A 15924-nucleotide genomic window follows, 5' to 3' on the forward strand; every position below is an offset into this window, starting at 1 on the left:
CATAAAAGAAGTATCAAGATTTTTAAAAGAACTGAACTAATTGGACAACACTAAAAATAATTGTAAACTTTTACATAATTACTTAATTTCTGTGAATGAAACAACGGCATATAATCAAATAGGGGGTGGAATGCTTTTCGAGAATTTCATATAACTTCTTTGAAGCCATCTGAGCCGACTTCATTGAACTGACTTCAATAGGCTCGTCTATATGCGACGACAAGTGATCGGTGAACCAACTTCCAGTGTAAAGGTAGTTAGGGGGAGGGATGGTGGGCACTCCCGAACTACTCAGGCCGAACTGCTGATTAGAGCACAAAAATCGTTCTTAACAGTCAAATGCGGATTGTGGAGACACCATCTCTCAGTTCATTTCTGATCCTTTTGTTTCGTTGGAAGTAATAGGTGATATCTCTTAGTTATTCACTTCCAGTGAGCGTATTTGGAGAGATTAGTAAAGTTGAAGCATTAGTAGTTCCAGGTGATCTGACAGTTAAGAACGACTTCTGGTGCTGTACTTAGCAGTTCACTTCAGCACCATTCGATAGAGCACTTTTGCAGTGTCCCCTCCCACCACAACTCCCTTTTCGCCCCAAATTCCAGGTAAAATTTAACTTAAAACAATAGATACGATAAAAAAAAAGAAGAAACAAAACGTAATAATGATACACACTCTAGCAGACCTCAATAAATGAGGTCGACGCTACAAAAGTAGGCGCAAAAACTGTTTCGGTATGTAAATTGAGATCTACATCCAAGTAATTCGGTCATTTAGAATAAGAAAAGTGTTTCGGTTGACAGACCCCCGTCTAATGAAACTTTTGCAAACTGAAAGGCACTGATTTGCTGTCGAGGAAGCTCAGACAACTACACATCACAGGAACCGAATATATCTATCACAGTAGGACATTAGCGAAATTAATTATGAAGAAAATAATACCAAAACAAAGGTATTCCGTCGAAAATCTTTGTGGAATAGCTCTATTTTAGGCTTTCATCGCGAGCAAACCACTATAAAAAAACAGCAATAGTGAATAGCTGTTTTGATGGAATTTAAATTACCTGATTTCCAGACAACTTCTCGCTGTCACTTCATCAGGCACATCTAATTAAATGCGGCAGACAGGTGATCGATGTGTCTGAATTCAGCCGTGAACGCTGAGAGTTGATGAACAAAAGTGTATATGCCTCTCTAAATGGACCTATTTCTTATTTACTTCGGAAAAAATAACATTTCCATTAATAAAACACCACATTTTAGAGAACAGAATGTGTTAGAATAAGCAAAATATGGCTGCATACACTTATCTTTGCACGGGTTACCGCGACATCTGGAACGGATGCTCTTCCCATGCATGCTTGCTGACCTCTCTACTCTGCTCCTATCGAACGTGCATCGAGCGAATGGTAGCGGTTACTATGGGATATTGCGATCTCTGCTTATAAATAGCACTTCAAGGAAACCTGCATCACCTCATAATTTTGAGAAGCTTAGAAGTTATGGGAAGAATACAAATGAAAACTATATAGTCGGGTCAAGACGACATGAATCACAAGTGTAGTTGCGGTGCATTTGCGCACGCGTTCGAAACGGCGCGGTAGAGGCAGCAGTTGGAACCGAGTCGGGACCGTCTCCAACTGCAGCGATGGTTGGTGCCAGCAAGGGTTTCACCGCGCTCCTAGCCGCTGCGCTCCACCGAAGCGCCTCAAGAGAAGCCGCGTACGCAATTGCGTACGTGCTTCATGTCGTTTTGACCCTACTATAGGAGGGTGAAAACGACATGAAGCGGGATGCAGTTGCGGTTGCGCTCGAAGTGGTGCAGTGGAGTGCAACGGTTAGGATCGAGAGTTAGGGAACCGTCGCTAGCCATACTGCAGATCGCTATGGTCTCACCTCGATTCCAATCGGTTTTTCTATCGCGCCGCTTCGAGCGTAACTATACCGTGCTTCATGTCGTTATGACCCGACTATGTGTTCCTGCGGGAGTTTGCCGATTGGCACATATTGGCATGTTCCTGCAGGAATGTGCCAATCGGCCTTTCTTGATTTTGTCCGGGATACCATTAACAAAACTAACTCGTTCCTACAAAGATAAGGATAAAGTTCTGGCGTCGATCAGCCCTTTAGAAATGCCCCAACGCTTTCCATTTCAATACAGAACCATTTGAGGTTTATGTATGTGCGTGCGGCTCCCTCTTGGATCGAATCTATTTCAAAACTTCTGGAATAGTTACTTCAGATCTTAGAAATAATCCCTCTCCTATAGTATGGGGTTATTCTTGCCAGTAACAACTAAACAGAGGAAATGTTAGTCGTCGATGGAAAAGCTGGAACCGTGACTCCTGCACATCATCGACCGTATTCGTTCCTTCGACGTAATTTGAAAAGTCTTTCTGCAGTGCACGCACTACACGTAGCTTTACCTTTATCTTCGAAAAGAAAACTCCGGTGATTCACGGTTCTTTGCACTTTCGAGACTGGTTGTTGAGATAGGATTGATATACTTTCTGACTTCAAGCCAATCAATAGCGAGAGAAACTTTTTAGCCTGAAGTCGCTTTGCTATCCTTTCTTTCCTGGCACTTTGGCATCGTCTGGTTGCATTCCTTGAGTTTTTCTTCTACAGCGAAAGCACCGCTATTATCACTGCCGCCGGAGACTCTGTGGTCGCAACTGCAGAAAACACACTAGGGACGGCGTCAACTTCATTATTTTTAGCTACTACGAAATCATTTGTCATTCTTATCGTCCGTGCACTCGGGGCGCATCGCCTCGGAGTCCTCCTTTTTTCCTTTGACAGCAACTTTTACGGTCTCGTCTCTTTTCATCATCGCTATTCTTGTTGGCTGAAGTGCACGTGTTGTCACGTATGATTACCTTCGATTTCGTTTGATTTCTTTTGTATTCGTATATCATAAACATCGTGGGCATCTTTTATTCTCGCCTAGCACCTTCGCTTTGAAGCAATTGTCTACTTCATCATATCGTTTGTTCTTGACCTTGAAGAGTCACTTTGATTTTCTTCTTGCTTTGTATTGGTAATAATTTAAATAGTGTATGGAAAGATTAAATTACCCAAGTTTGAGGTGTCATCTGCGGTGACTTAATAGTGACGGTAATCAATATCAAGCGAAACCCGCGTGGCACTCGATCAGAGGAAAGGCGAGCACACAAGGACAAAGCCATCATATCTTGGTTAGTTCATGTTGGTTTATTATTGTTCCACTTTGACTGCAAGTTCTATCCACAGCAATGCTAAAAAGCGCATTTGTCTTGGGTGCGACTGGTGCTGTTGGTTCACAACTAGTTGATGCCCTTGTAAAATCACGACAATTTAAAAGAATTGTCGTTGTCGGGAGAAGGAAAATCCCGTTGGAAAATGATTCTATAGTGAGCATATCTATTTGTTCATTGCTAACACATATTGGCTTATACAGTATTCTACCTCTAAGAACAATTAATACGCATAATTTCAGGAGCAGGTGATCGTTGATTTTGACGCAATCGAAAAACATGCGGACGCATTCAAAGATACGGATATCGGTTTTTGCGCACTTGGTACTACACGCGGTAAGGCTGGAAAGGTAAGATTCGATGGTGTTTCTACAAGGATTTCCGTTTTTCTACTCGTCCCACATTTCCTTCTTTTCTTTTTTCTTTGGCCGCTATGACTCTCGAAATTTTTTCATCTAAGGTGGATTTTCCGAGTAAAACGTAGTTGAAGGGACACTCAGTGGCGCCCTTATTTCTGGACGTAAATAATTATATCAGTCGAGGCTCAAGACTTGAGCATTAGTCTTAGAGGATCTATGTCATGTAAGCTAAACTCAATAAAAGAAAAAAACTGAGATAAAGCCTCAACCCAACTGCATTTTCTCCGATTCTCCTTCCTAGGAATATAAGAATGTTGAAAGTTCCTTCTTGTGATCCCAACTCGTTACATTCTGCTTTTGTGTTCAAGATTTCTATATATGGATATCAAATAGCAGCTCAAACGAAGGAAGGAATTGCTTATTTTTATTTCAGGAAGGGTTTTACAAAGTCGATCACGATTACGTCGTAAACTCTGCGAAAGTTGCTAAAGAGCAAGGCAAGTTTTCTCACTTCTGCTAGTACGTTTCCTTCCTTTTTTAAAAATTTATTTCTTGATTTGAATACTGCAGAGTAATTTTGCACTATTATCATTTGAGAGTATTTTTGGTTGCTCAGGTGTGAAGGAATTCGTCTTGGTTTCTGCAGCTGGATCGAACGAAAATTCATTTTTTCTATATCCGAAGACGAAGGTATGTATTTTCTCTATTATTACTGTATTATTACTCTATGAAGCTTCTCCATGTGTTTTATTAGGGTGAAACAGAACGAGATATTGCTGTTTTGGGTTTCGAAAAGTTTCTTATTATGCGTCCTGGACTCCTTGAAGGTCCAAGGGAAGGTAACTGATGAACTCGTTTGAATTATTTGTTGGTTTCATCTCAGATTGTTTTTTCGTTACATTCTTTTCTACAGAATCTCGTCTTGGCGAATCTATCGCTAAAGTTCTCGTAAAGCCACTGAAACTGTTGTCGAACTCCATAGCAATTTCTACAGAAGACGTAGCGAAAGTAGGTCACCATAGTTTAAAAAGGAGATGGTACCATTGTTTGGCTTTACTGAAGACCCATCACTTCTAATTTCATTTTGTAGGCTATGGTCGTTGGAGGTTGTTCCTCTGATTTGAAAGGTAAAGTAATTTGGGACAACGCGACAATGATAGAGAAGAAGGCTTCTTTCGATGATCTGTGCAAATGAGCTCCAACGGTTTTTTTTGTTATTTCTTTGTAATCTGCTACTTCTGCTTGTATCTCCTTTAAGTGCGGTTTTACCTAGTTTGACGGTAAACTTTTGAAACGTTTCTGGCTGCATAACGTTCTGCCCGTTTGTATATGCTTGATATTTATATTCTCATGAATACTTTGCATCAGATTGATTGCGGTTCAGAATGGATAAATTGCAAAGGTTGCATATGTTTTCTTTGTTTTACATGTAAAACGAAGTCAGTTCACGAGCATGGATTCCATAGTCGGAGCCGGTGCTCCGGCGCCTTCACTTTTGGAAGTTTTCCGAAGGTACCTCCTTCACTTTTGGACGGTTGGCGAAGGGATCTTCATCAGTTGAGCTGCACCCCATAGGCTAGACCCCATTCACTTGAGTAGGGACTCTATCGGACTTATGTTCACGACGTAAGGAACTCGAATAAATTTGCAGTTTAGGGACGTCATGTGTAAATTGCACAATCATCAGGAAACAGAGATTTAGAGGGCAGCGTATCACGAATATGAGGTGGTGCGCAAACCACAGGGAAAACGTGAAGTTCATGTTGTAGATTACAGAAATGAGCAGCTCCGCTCAGCCTTTCCTCATAGTCGTAAAGAACGACGTTGGAATGGTGTTTGCTTCTACGAGGTACACTAGAAAGCGTCCCCTTGTACAAGGTTCGGTCCTCTCAACAGCCTATTCATTGGTTGTACTTGAAAAGGGGTGACGAGACATCATTAGTCTTCGGCCATCCGCACTTGGATGCGGTGCGTTGCAGTTCATTTCGTAGGAAAGAACGTCGTCTTCCACGTCGGTTTTTTTTTCTTGCGGCTGCGACTTTTTTTCTTAAAGAAGAGCGGAGTCACGCTCGTTTTCGTAATCTACAACGCGAACTCGACGTCTTCACTGGGGTTTTTGTACACATCAATTTCGCGACACTCCATTAAGGGCACTTCATCGTTGCTACACTCTCATTTTCCCAAGATTATCCTACATGTAATTCATTTTGCCTTATGTAGTGTTGCACTCCAGCCATGTTTAGCTTCAGGTGCTTCAGTGAATAAGATAAGATTTCGTCCATGACGAAATCTACTCTCAGCCTTCTATAGATAATGAAATGGAATTAATTGTAATGAGAAACATACGGATCTAGTGTACCTGTTTCTTACCTGTATTAAAAAAAAAGCGATTTCTTCACAGATTATCAACTTCTGCCGCGGAATTGCCATATACTGTGATAGATTTTAAGTTGGCTTCACTTTTCGGTGTCACAAAATCATCTGGCACTTCTCTTCGCGTGATTTTCGTTCTCAATAGCTACAGTTTCACAATATACAGTTGGTGCACAGGATCAAAACCAAAATGAAGCACGGTGCAGTTACCTAAGCGGTTGCGCTCGAACCGGCGCTGCAGAGATAGCATTTGGGATCGACGTGGGACCATCGCGAACTGCAGTTATGGGTGCTCCCGGCAAGGCTCCCATCTCGATCCTAACCGCTGCGCTCCATCGTGTCGCTTCTAGCGAAGCCACTGACGCAATTGCACCGTGCTTCATGTTGCTTTGGCCCGACTATAGCACGGTTTGTAAGAGGTTCGGCCAAGCCTGAACTGTCGAAGGTTCGAAACATTGTAAATTAGCCAAATTTTATCCCTTCGAGTTTGATGAATTGGTACCAGATCCGTTTCAGAGGATGAAAACGCTGATTTCATTCTTCTTCTCGCAAGACATTGTATTGGTCGGGCAAGCGCACGTAAACCGCAAACAGTTCCGGATTGGAGACGAATATATTACCGCTAAGCCATAGCTCCGTGAAATACACCCAAAAAGTTAGTTACATCTGGAAAAGTATTGGAAACATTTTGGATTTCCGTCAAGAATCCATTCATGAATAACAAAAATGAGTGCTTATCTATTGCTAGTGACTTTATGCCGTTCCCGACACTCTTATGAGCTATAATATTGTCCCAAATGCAGCTCCTTAACAATATCCAGACATCAGTACTTAAGGATACTGCGCAGTGCGTAGATCTCATTCGCCTTTGGCGACACTCTGTAAAAATGCGAGTGTTTACCAATCCCGTTAGTCGGTGAGATTGGTGAGTTTGTTTTCCTTTTGAAGTTTTTGCATAGTGTACTTAGGAGGATATCGAGCCCTCGCAAGGAGAGAGCAGGAGTTCGATGGGATATGCATGGGATCAAAGACCTCGAACAATTTTCAGACATTTGATAAAGACGAAGTTGTCGCAACGTCACGGCATAAATCATGTTTGATCGAAGCCTCATTGGCACAACAAGGGAATATTAGTGGACAAAGTTTTCGTAGTTACTTCTAGACCATCGATTGGAAGATCTTATCCAGATATCGTCATCATACTCGTAAAGCAAGTGAAATGCTACGGACTCTTCGCGGGCATACAGGTACACATAGGCATCGGTGGGTATAAAAAGGACTCCCAGTGAAAGCTGGCATCGTTAAATGGTCTGCGTAACATGAACACCGGTTTATTTTTCGCAAATTTTTTGTTGACATCATTGTTTTTCTGCAATAGAAAAGCTATGAGAGGTTGTAAATTTCAGGTGTAGTTGTGTCTTATTGACATGTGGCGTTCGGCATTTCCACAACAACGTCTCTAACCTCTTGCGCTGACGCTTCTCTTTAAAAAACACTCCACGATCCGATCGATTTTTTTCCGTTTGGATATCTACGAACTATATGTGCCTGAGTGTTCCTTTTTCAGTTTTTGTTTTGTTTTAGAGCGTAAATAACATAAGGAAAAAAGACTAATAGTATTAAATAGTATATTATATTCTTTGAATTAGAAGGCAAACTTTACTAGAAGACAGTCGTGCTACTGCGGAAGATTGTTTTTTTTTTTGACATTCTACATATTTGGTGAATTAATAAAAATCAGACATCTGAAACCTTAAGCATTCGGTGACGATGGAAGTTTTACTAGAAATCCATTTGAATGATTTCCACTGCTTGATCCTCCAATCTAAACATATCTTCATCGATTCTTTTTTTCTCACACTTTTTTCTTCCTTCTCTTTCTTACCTGCTGTGTAGAATACATAGAAGGATTTCTCGAAAATTTTCGTCAATTAATCGAAGACTTGTACGTGTTTTATTCTTGTTAATAATAAATTTATATTTCAAATGATATTGCCAAAATGTTCATTTCTATTTTTCCGATCCCATGATGGGTTCTATTCTCCAGCTTTCTGATGCATCTTAATTCGGTTGATTCTTCAAAAGCCAGCACTTTTTGTGGCACCTACTTCTCCCGCCAAGGAATTTCAGCAGTGATATTTAGCCTGTTTACCGTGACCCGTCTGTTGTAACTTCATAATGTTCTTCGTTCCACATAATACACCTTGTATGCTCTTCCTCGCCCCAGCACACCCATCCTCCTCCTTTTACTTAGTTTTTCTTTTCGTATGTTTTCTCTCTTTTCCGACTTTTTAAGTCTTTTTCTACGTTTGTTCATATGTTTCCCCTAAAGATCTACTCTGCTTGTTCGTCGATTGTGATTGGGAGATTTGTTTGATTGGAGGAGTTATAGGCGTAGAGTTGTTTTAAATAGTAGACGAATCAATTGAATTAACAAACAATTCAGTGATAGTGAAAAATGAAGTAGTGGAATGGTTTACAATATACAAAAGCTGACGTAAAGAGGAATATCCACGACAGCTACGCATCCTAAGCTTACAGTAGGTATGCTATAGTAATGAATGACCTTCAAAAAAAACTAACCACATTAAGCATACAAGGTGCTACATATCTATAAGCACTCCAAATCCAGCCAAATAGCCTCATACTATTTGAAACTAAAAATTTTAGTGGAATTTTTACTCATTAGCCGTCAAATTTATGTAGCAAGCTTTGTTTTTTTTTTCTCAAGAAAAATTTGGATCTTCAATCTTTTTATATGATGAGTGTGATATACGTGTGTATATAAAGTTTTCCTGAAATTTCTCTCATCAACTGAGAAACTACGACTGATTGCTTGGCACTGTAATAAAATTATATTTAACCCATTATTATGATCACGATTCATCATTATGTTTATGCTTATTTTTTTTGTTTGTAAAATATGTTTATCTGTTTTGACATATATTTTTCTTTAAGAAATTTATGCATTCAATTTTAACAGATCCAACTTTTTTTCGTGGTTCGGTGTTCAAATTCAGAAGTTTCCGAGTTCTCTCCGATGTCGGTTGCAACCTTTTGGTCTCACCCACTTTGTGTTCTAACCACCATTCGGCAGCCAGCAGTGATCGATGCCCTTTTTATGCGTTATCGCTTAACTCAACTACCGCCTAACTAACGATAACCCTGATTGAATTGTTGATTTTGACTCTCGTACGATTTCTTATCACCAAAATGGCTGCTCTAGGATTAGTAACTGTTTCTACTCCCAAATATTTCGAGATATCCTCCTTCAACTCTGTTAAATCTCGCAAATTTTTAACTTAAACATGCCAAATATAAAATACTGTTCCATTATTTTATCTATTTCAATGTCTAATATCTATTTCTGTGCGGTTCATGCGTGATTTTATGGAAGTTTAAGATTTCTCATCTGTTTCTCTCATCACCACGCGACGAAACTCGTGGTTGATGTGTAATTATTTTAAAAAGAAAAAGACGGATTTTATTGACAGGATGACACCAGTTTGTGGTATCACGCAAAAGTTTTTCAACACTCACGTGTGTCCATAACGTCTGAGAAATTGCTGGAATCCACATCGCGGAACTTGGAGCGAAATTTTTTTCCATCCATTCAGTTTAATGCTCACGTATGTACATATGTCTTTGGGTTAGCTTTTTTTGCAAATCAATGATTTCACGTTCAAGCTTGACTGAAACTACTGAAACTAATATAAGGACATTGGTGAAGCTATCCAAATTTTTAAACGTTAGAATTTATCCTGTTTTTATCACATATTTTTGATATATTATGGAAGGAACCTATCTGCATGAATATTTTGGGGATGTGATGTTAGAAATTTATTTTCATTGCGCGTGTCATTTTTATTTATTATTTATTTATCCACATTCACCTACATACACCAATATTGCACCAAAAAAATTTTGTTATCACACAATTCCACAGCGCTTCTCCTAGAAGAAGAGGAAATGGAGCAAAAGGGACTTTTTCTGTCTGGATACTCTTTCCTGCACCTGAAAAACAATTAGAGCACTGGAAAGATTTGTAAGATCTGTGACCGAAAGTTATGAGATGTTGATAGAAATGCCCGAAACCGCCTGATTTCCTGACTTATCTGCAATTTTTTGCCTTTGCTAAAAGACCTTTTCGGATCTTTTCGGCAAGATATCTCCATGTCAAGAACTATTAGTAAAATCGACGCATTAGAATTTTACGCGCTATTACATTCTGAACAACAAGGTCACTCGCATCACTCACATATATGGACAATGAACGGAGCTGAGTGTTTTTTTTTCTTCTCATTCGACTCACCATTACGGCAAAAGTGCCCTCCGTTAGCTCCGAGATCTGTCATTTGTGTTGCGCACAACAGTTGCGAGTTCGCGGAGGTCTGCTGTGCCCGCAGTGCAAGCCGCATAACCTCGTCTGTTCCAAAATTTGTCTGGTTGCCTTCCCGGAATACTTGATAGTGCGGAAAAATTCAAAAATTCTGTTCTGTGCAGGTATCGAGGTGGTGTAGAATTCGCTTTTTGTCATCATCACCTATCGATCAGAACGCCCGTGTTAAATAGCTGTGTTGTTTGTGTGGAGCGGCTCTCGTCGCCCCAGTCAACCCGACTATCGTCCAGCGGCCCGGACGATCGTCTTAGGTCATCCGATTCGCGCTTCCAGGTCTTTCTGCTTCGCTTATCACGCGATTTTCCGTGATCTCTCTGCTGTGAAGACGCATTTCGAACGTCTGGCTGTCGTTTTTTTTCGTGGTCTCGCGGTGTTGACCACCATGAGGTTCGAGAATGGCGTCAACCCTCGTCGATGGGTGGCACCGGTGGTAATTGATCAGAGTGGCTGCTAGCGTATGATCTCGGCGTTGGTTGCTGAGACAGCCAGCGGTCCCAAGTCTTATTTATTGCCACTGTGACGCTCAACCTTCACTTGTGCATCTTTCTACCGATTTCTCTACCGGCTTATTCCCTCATTTTTACCGAATCTTTGGGAATTATCCACGCCAATTGTTTTGGTTTCTGTGCTGGACGTTCGTACGAATAATATTGAAGCTAGACCTCTTTTATGATATAGAATATGCAACTTATTCGACTACTTGACTTTGAACCCGTGCGAATATCATGATTTTTAATGATTCTTATATCATTAGACATCATTGTTATTATTACTTTAAAAAATTAACAAAAGAGGCAGCTCTCTACGAATTTCGTACAATTTCCGCGAAAATTCGAACTATTTCGCTTTGAATTTCCGTTCTTCATCTACACAACAAACTCCTTCATCTCAAAAATTCCACTGAACGTCCATTCCCATTTTTTTTACCTGTCCGTTGTCAAACGTGTGCAATCGATTCGACCAGAAATTCGCATCAAATGATCTCTTGATCTAAGCGGATTCTCCAGACGTTCAGCTCCTGTCCATTCTGATTTCTGCCACATTACTGATAGATTCCTCTTGTGACCCTGAATTTCGCTAATAGATTTCCACTTTGTACGTACATATATCCTTTGCTGTATGTATACTAGATCCTGAAAATTCTTTTTGTTCCTAAAATCTCGAGACAAACCTCCTGCATTTTCTATCGTACATCATCATGCTTTCATTTTGGTACCTTAACCTCAATGATTGTACTAATTTTTTTATGCAATTTAAAATACGTAGTCAATTTTTGAGTCGAGACATCTCTTATAATGCAGAATTATTCAAATAACTGTTTTAATTCAACTTTACTTTAAAATGTAGTGAAGTATACTTTAAAATCAATGCGAAAATAATCAGTCGGTCATTCCATCCGTTGCTTGTTGACTTTCTTTTTTTGAAGTAATTTCTTTCTTAAAACATTTCCTCAGATGAAAAAGAGAGAAGAATTGTTCGCTTTGCCAATGGTAGCTCAAAATTGTTACGGGGCTAAATTTTATCAGTTTCTAGGTCTTCTGAAGTCCTAATTCTGCAAATGAGGAAAACAGCACGTATCACCCTAAGTTAAACAAACACCGCGTGAAATGTTTTTATGCGCAGCGTTTCCGCTTTCACAGCTTGAATTACGATTATTTCCATACTTAAAGCAGAATAAAAAGAACTGTAGAGTGTATTCTATAGTTTTCGTGTTTTTTTTCCTTCCATTCACCCTACTAAGCTTGGAAATTTTCTTTTTCAAATTCTCAATAGCACTTTATGAAGAAAATCCATGTGATTCTTTAAAGAGCTGTCACTATGTGGTGCACAAGTCATTGTTTTTACTACAGCTTATCTTGTATCGTTGGTTTTTCCGTTTGTTTCTTCTATTGATTTACTAATTGGGAGAAAAAAGCTATTAAAAAGCTTTACGTAATGAATAAACACCAACTAACAATATAATTATTGTGACAAAAAGAGTGAAATTTTAGGTGATAAAAATTTAATACAATGAAAATTCTGAGTGAATATTTTGAAAAAAATATTACATAGAATTAGAGTTTAAAAATATGTGGTTCTGTTATATGAGCCAGTTTTACAACCCTCAGCTCCCACTTGTCGTGTCAATCATCTTCAGTGCAAAACGAGATTAGGCGAGAGGTTAGCTCTCAAACTAAAAATAAATTTTGGAAAGAAAACAGTGAGAAGAAAAACGGATGAAACTTGAAAATGCATCCTTTGACTCTTTTTCCGTATGCGTACTGCATCGTTTTTGCTTACTATCAGCGAAAAGTGCCGAAGTTTTTGAAATAGAGCGCTCATATGAATTATCCGCGTTCTTTAAATCACTCCACGAATCTGAGGTGGTACGGATTTCAGGTGGAGTACTCGTATACGGGATCGTAGATTATGGAGAGGGAGGTAATTCCGTCCATTTCTTCCTAATTGCCGTAAAAAACGGGCCGGAAGATACGGCTTCGAGCGTTCCGGCGCACCATTTTCTACAAGGAGTTCGATTGGAGCGCGCCAGCCTTGAGCACATGCCGTATCTTCCAGGCCGCTTTTTACTTGAATTAGAAAGAAATGGACGGAATCACCCTCCTCCTCATATCCACCTGAAATCCGTACCACCTCAGATTCGCGGGATGATGTCTTTAATCATTGATGATATTTTTGAGAGGGGAAGAACAAAAAAAAAAAGAAGTCGGTCCGTTGAGCAATAGACAAGAAGTTACGATAAATAAATGCCTGATCTTTACCTAACCGCTGATCCTCTTTTTTACTTTGAGAAACATAGGATTACCAGTGACTTTTACGCACAAACAGTGCAAGATCTGTAGTACAGAAATTATAAATTTTGTGGAAGGAAAAAACCATTGCTTGATTCCCATCTCCGTCCACATTTTTCACGAAGATAAATAAAGTTTGTAGAATATATTTCTGCAAAACTTGGAAATTTAGTAGTTTTTGGTTTTACACATCTACGAGTCTAATTAATCGGTTAAATTGATAATGTAGCAGGAATAAGTCTGGACATCGTATTTTTTTCTAGATTTCGATGAGGGGATTTGTGTGCCTATTTAGTTTTATTTGCATTCACCTCCAAAGCCGCTGTTTTAATAATGGAATTCATCCCCGAAAAGTACGACAATGAAAAAAGGTTTTTTTCAGGAAAAAAAAAACACGTTGCTAACGACTATGAACAGATCCATTACACAACGACTAGACAGACCTTCGTTCAATGCACTTAACGCTTTCATTGCTGTCCCAGTTTTGCGGAGGGAGGAAGAAATTTTTACCGTTTGTGCACGTTTCTCCTATACCTGTATATCCATGGTTTCTTCTTTTCCGTTTTTTTTTTTGGCTTTTTTACGATCTAAACATAACATAAACATAAATAACAACATCTAACATCTTATGAATGTCTCTGTCTTTCCCTCTTTCTAAAACGACTCTTCTCTAGTCCCTTTTCCCACCCATTTTTTTTATTTTCTTTGACTCTGGAGCACTTCCACTGCTCAAATATTGATTAAATTTCCCAATCCCTATTATGGCAGGGTGCAGCCAGTGCTAGCATTCTCCACCGTTACTGCAGTGTCGATAGTTCGGAACCGCCACACGACAACCAAAGTTTCATTCGTGCGCAGAATTTGCTCCAAGCTTTTGGCGCAGAGTAAAAAAACATAGGCTAGACTTGATAGATTGGCTTGCCCTACAAGTCGTTGTGAAGACCGGACAAACGTTCCTGAATCTGAAGCGAGATTATGGATTGAAGTCGAACGCCTTGCGCATCCCCATAGAATTGGTCGATGCTAAGCACTTCATCGCTTTATTTTTTTAATTAGTCCCTGCCATGTGCGTTGAAATGGTTTTTTTTTACTCTCGTGGTAACGTGTTGAAAAATTCAACCGTAATCGTGCCAGTTTTTTTTTCGAGTAGATGCGGTCAGGAATCCAACTACGATTATGATCAGGTATTAGAGTCTAATTCCTCCGAAAATACAGTCAGTTTTATGAGTGTAGGGCGATACTAAATATGTTCATGTATTTTATTCTTATCAGGGCGGTGTATCGTGGTGTAGCGGTTAGAGGTTCCGCTTACTACACGATCGATCGGAGGTTCGAATCCGCCCAAGTGCTCACCAAGCATTTCATCACTCCGGGGTCGATAAATTGGTACCAGACTTGTCTGGGAGGATAAAAACACTGACTTGACACATCGGCTAGCCCCCGGAAGTAATTGTATGGGCCAGTTACACGTTCGTAAACCTCAAACGATTCCGAATTGAAGCGAACGTGGGGGTGCATCCCAAGCGAATTTATCAACGCCAGACACTTTATCCTTTATTGTATTATTCTTTTCAGTGGTGTATTTCCACGTTGAGTGCTTTAATATACCAAATAGATAACGATACTTTAGGTTGCTTGCTGTCTCTCCTCTTTCACTAATTCTTTCTGCTATTACTAAACAACAGCGAAACCTACTTTTTTAGTATTTTCTGGTAGATTTCGGGCTCAATAGGTAATGAATAAACAGCAGTAGATAAGTACAAATAGGGGAGGATAAGTCGACTAAATATCTTTTCATCTAAAGGAGCATGATGTTCGCTACAAAAATTGCAATTTTCAATTATTCCTTTTCATTGTTCCAGAATGAATTTTTCTCCGCTTTTTTTTTCGTAGCATACACATATCACATATTTTTATATGTACATACATTTGGACCCCAAGGAAACGTAGTATGAACCCTGAAAATTTTATTTCATAATGTGATTTTCATAAATCGCACATAAATTCTACCGATTAGCACTTAGATAACAAAATGTATTCAGTAGGTACTGTTATTCCAGGAAAATCTCTGCTAAATTATCAGTTAGTGGATAAATTAAGCTCGTAATATTTTGAGAATATCAGCGCTCGTTTTTATCCGTAGGAACATTTTTTTTAAAGATTTTTCCTCGAGAGCGCGTTCTCACTGGGAAATTCTATTTTGGAAAATTCCGTGAATTTCTTGTCAATTCGAATAAATCAACTGAAAATTCGACAAGTCAACAATTTCTCCGGATTAGTTTTTCTTTTTCTAGACATGAGAATTGAGTGAGAAATATTTGCGTAGTGCGGTTTCGTTCTTTAAGTAAATTTTCTTCGTTTTTTTTTTCCATCTTATGCTGCCATTCGTATGTTCAAAGGACATTATTTCTCTTCATTTAAAGAATCTTCTAGCCCAAAAAAGAACGGGCAATAAAAAAGAAGAAAAAGATTGATTAATATAAACAAAAAACCATTTTATAAAAAGGATTTTATAAAAACCTTTTTATAAAATGGTTTTTTGTTTATTTATTGTATTTATTTTATTTACCATTATCCATTCATTAATACCATCTGATCAAGTGTTCGCTATTTTAAAGTTCTCTTAAAAAGAAATGAATAAATGAGAAAAAAGAAATCTTCAAAAAAATGTCATAACCCACCAATCACCAGTATGGTGAATCGAAAAATTTAAGAAATTTAAGGATACGTTCCTGTGCCGTATAATTTTCTTTCATCCTTGTTCTTTCTC

General features: G+C 39.1%; 3 protein-coding genes across 4 annotated transcripts; 2 read left to right on the forward strand and 1 right to left on the reverse strand.

Moving 5' to 3' along the window:
* Positions 1-1646: 1646 nt before the first annotated feature.
* On the forward strand, positions 1647-4788 carry RB195_017637 (uncharacterized protein; the record flags this gene model as incomplete). 2 transcript variants are annotated; one of them, XM_064184720.1, is made up of 9 exons in its annotated part: positions 1647-1732; positions 3131-3195; positions 3251-3390; positions 3477-3584; positions 4027-4090; positions 4210-4283; positions 4348-4432; positions 4507-4601; positions 4684-4788. In XM_064184720.1, 9 exons carry the CDS (start codon positions 1647-1649, stop codon positions 4786-4788), a joined length of 822 nt encoding a protein of 273 aa, XP_064040600.1. The 2 variants fall into 2 exon arrangements, with proteins under 2 accessions (XP_064040600.1, XP_064040601.1); XM_064184719.1 differs by lacking the exons at positions 1647-1732; positions 3131-3195 and having other exon boundaries at positions 3253-3390.
* Positions 4789-4922: 134 nt separating this feature from the next.
* Positions 4923-7392, forward strand: RB195_017638 (uncharacterized protein; the record flags this gene model as incomplete). The annotated part of the gene is made up of 6 exons (XM_064184721.1): positions 4923-4995; positions 6133-6374; positions 6770-6874; positions 6935-7060; positions 7129-7213; positions 7373-7392. 6 exons carry the CDS (start codon positions 4923-4925, stop codon positions 7390-7392), a joined length of 651 nt encoding a protein of 216 aa, XP_064040602.1.
* A 327-nt stretch (positions 7393-7719) lies between these two features.
* Positions 7720-10384, reverse strand: RB195_017639 (uncharacterized protein; the record flags this gene model as incomplete). The annotated part of the gene is made up of 3 exons (XM_064184722.1): positions 7720-7791; positions 9868-9980; positions 10279-10384. 3 exons carry the CDS (start codon positions 10382-10384, stop codon positions 7720-7722), a joined length of 291 nt encoding a protein of 96 aa, XP_064040603.1.
* Between the last annotated feature and the right edge of the window lie 5540 nt (positions 10385-15924).

The sequence above is a fragment of the Necator americanus genome, chromosome II (assembly GCF_031761385.1).
Source record: "Necator americanus strain Aroian chromosome II, whole genome shotgun sequence".
NCBI lineage: Eukaryota > Metazoa > Nematoda > Chromadorea > Rhabditida > Ancylostomatidae > Necator > Necator americanus.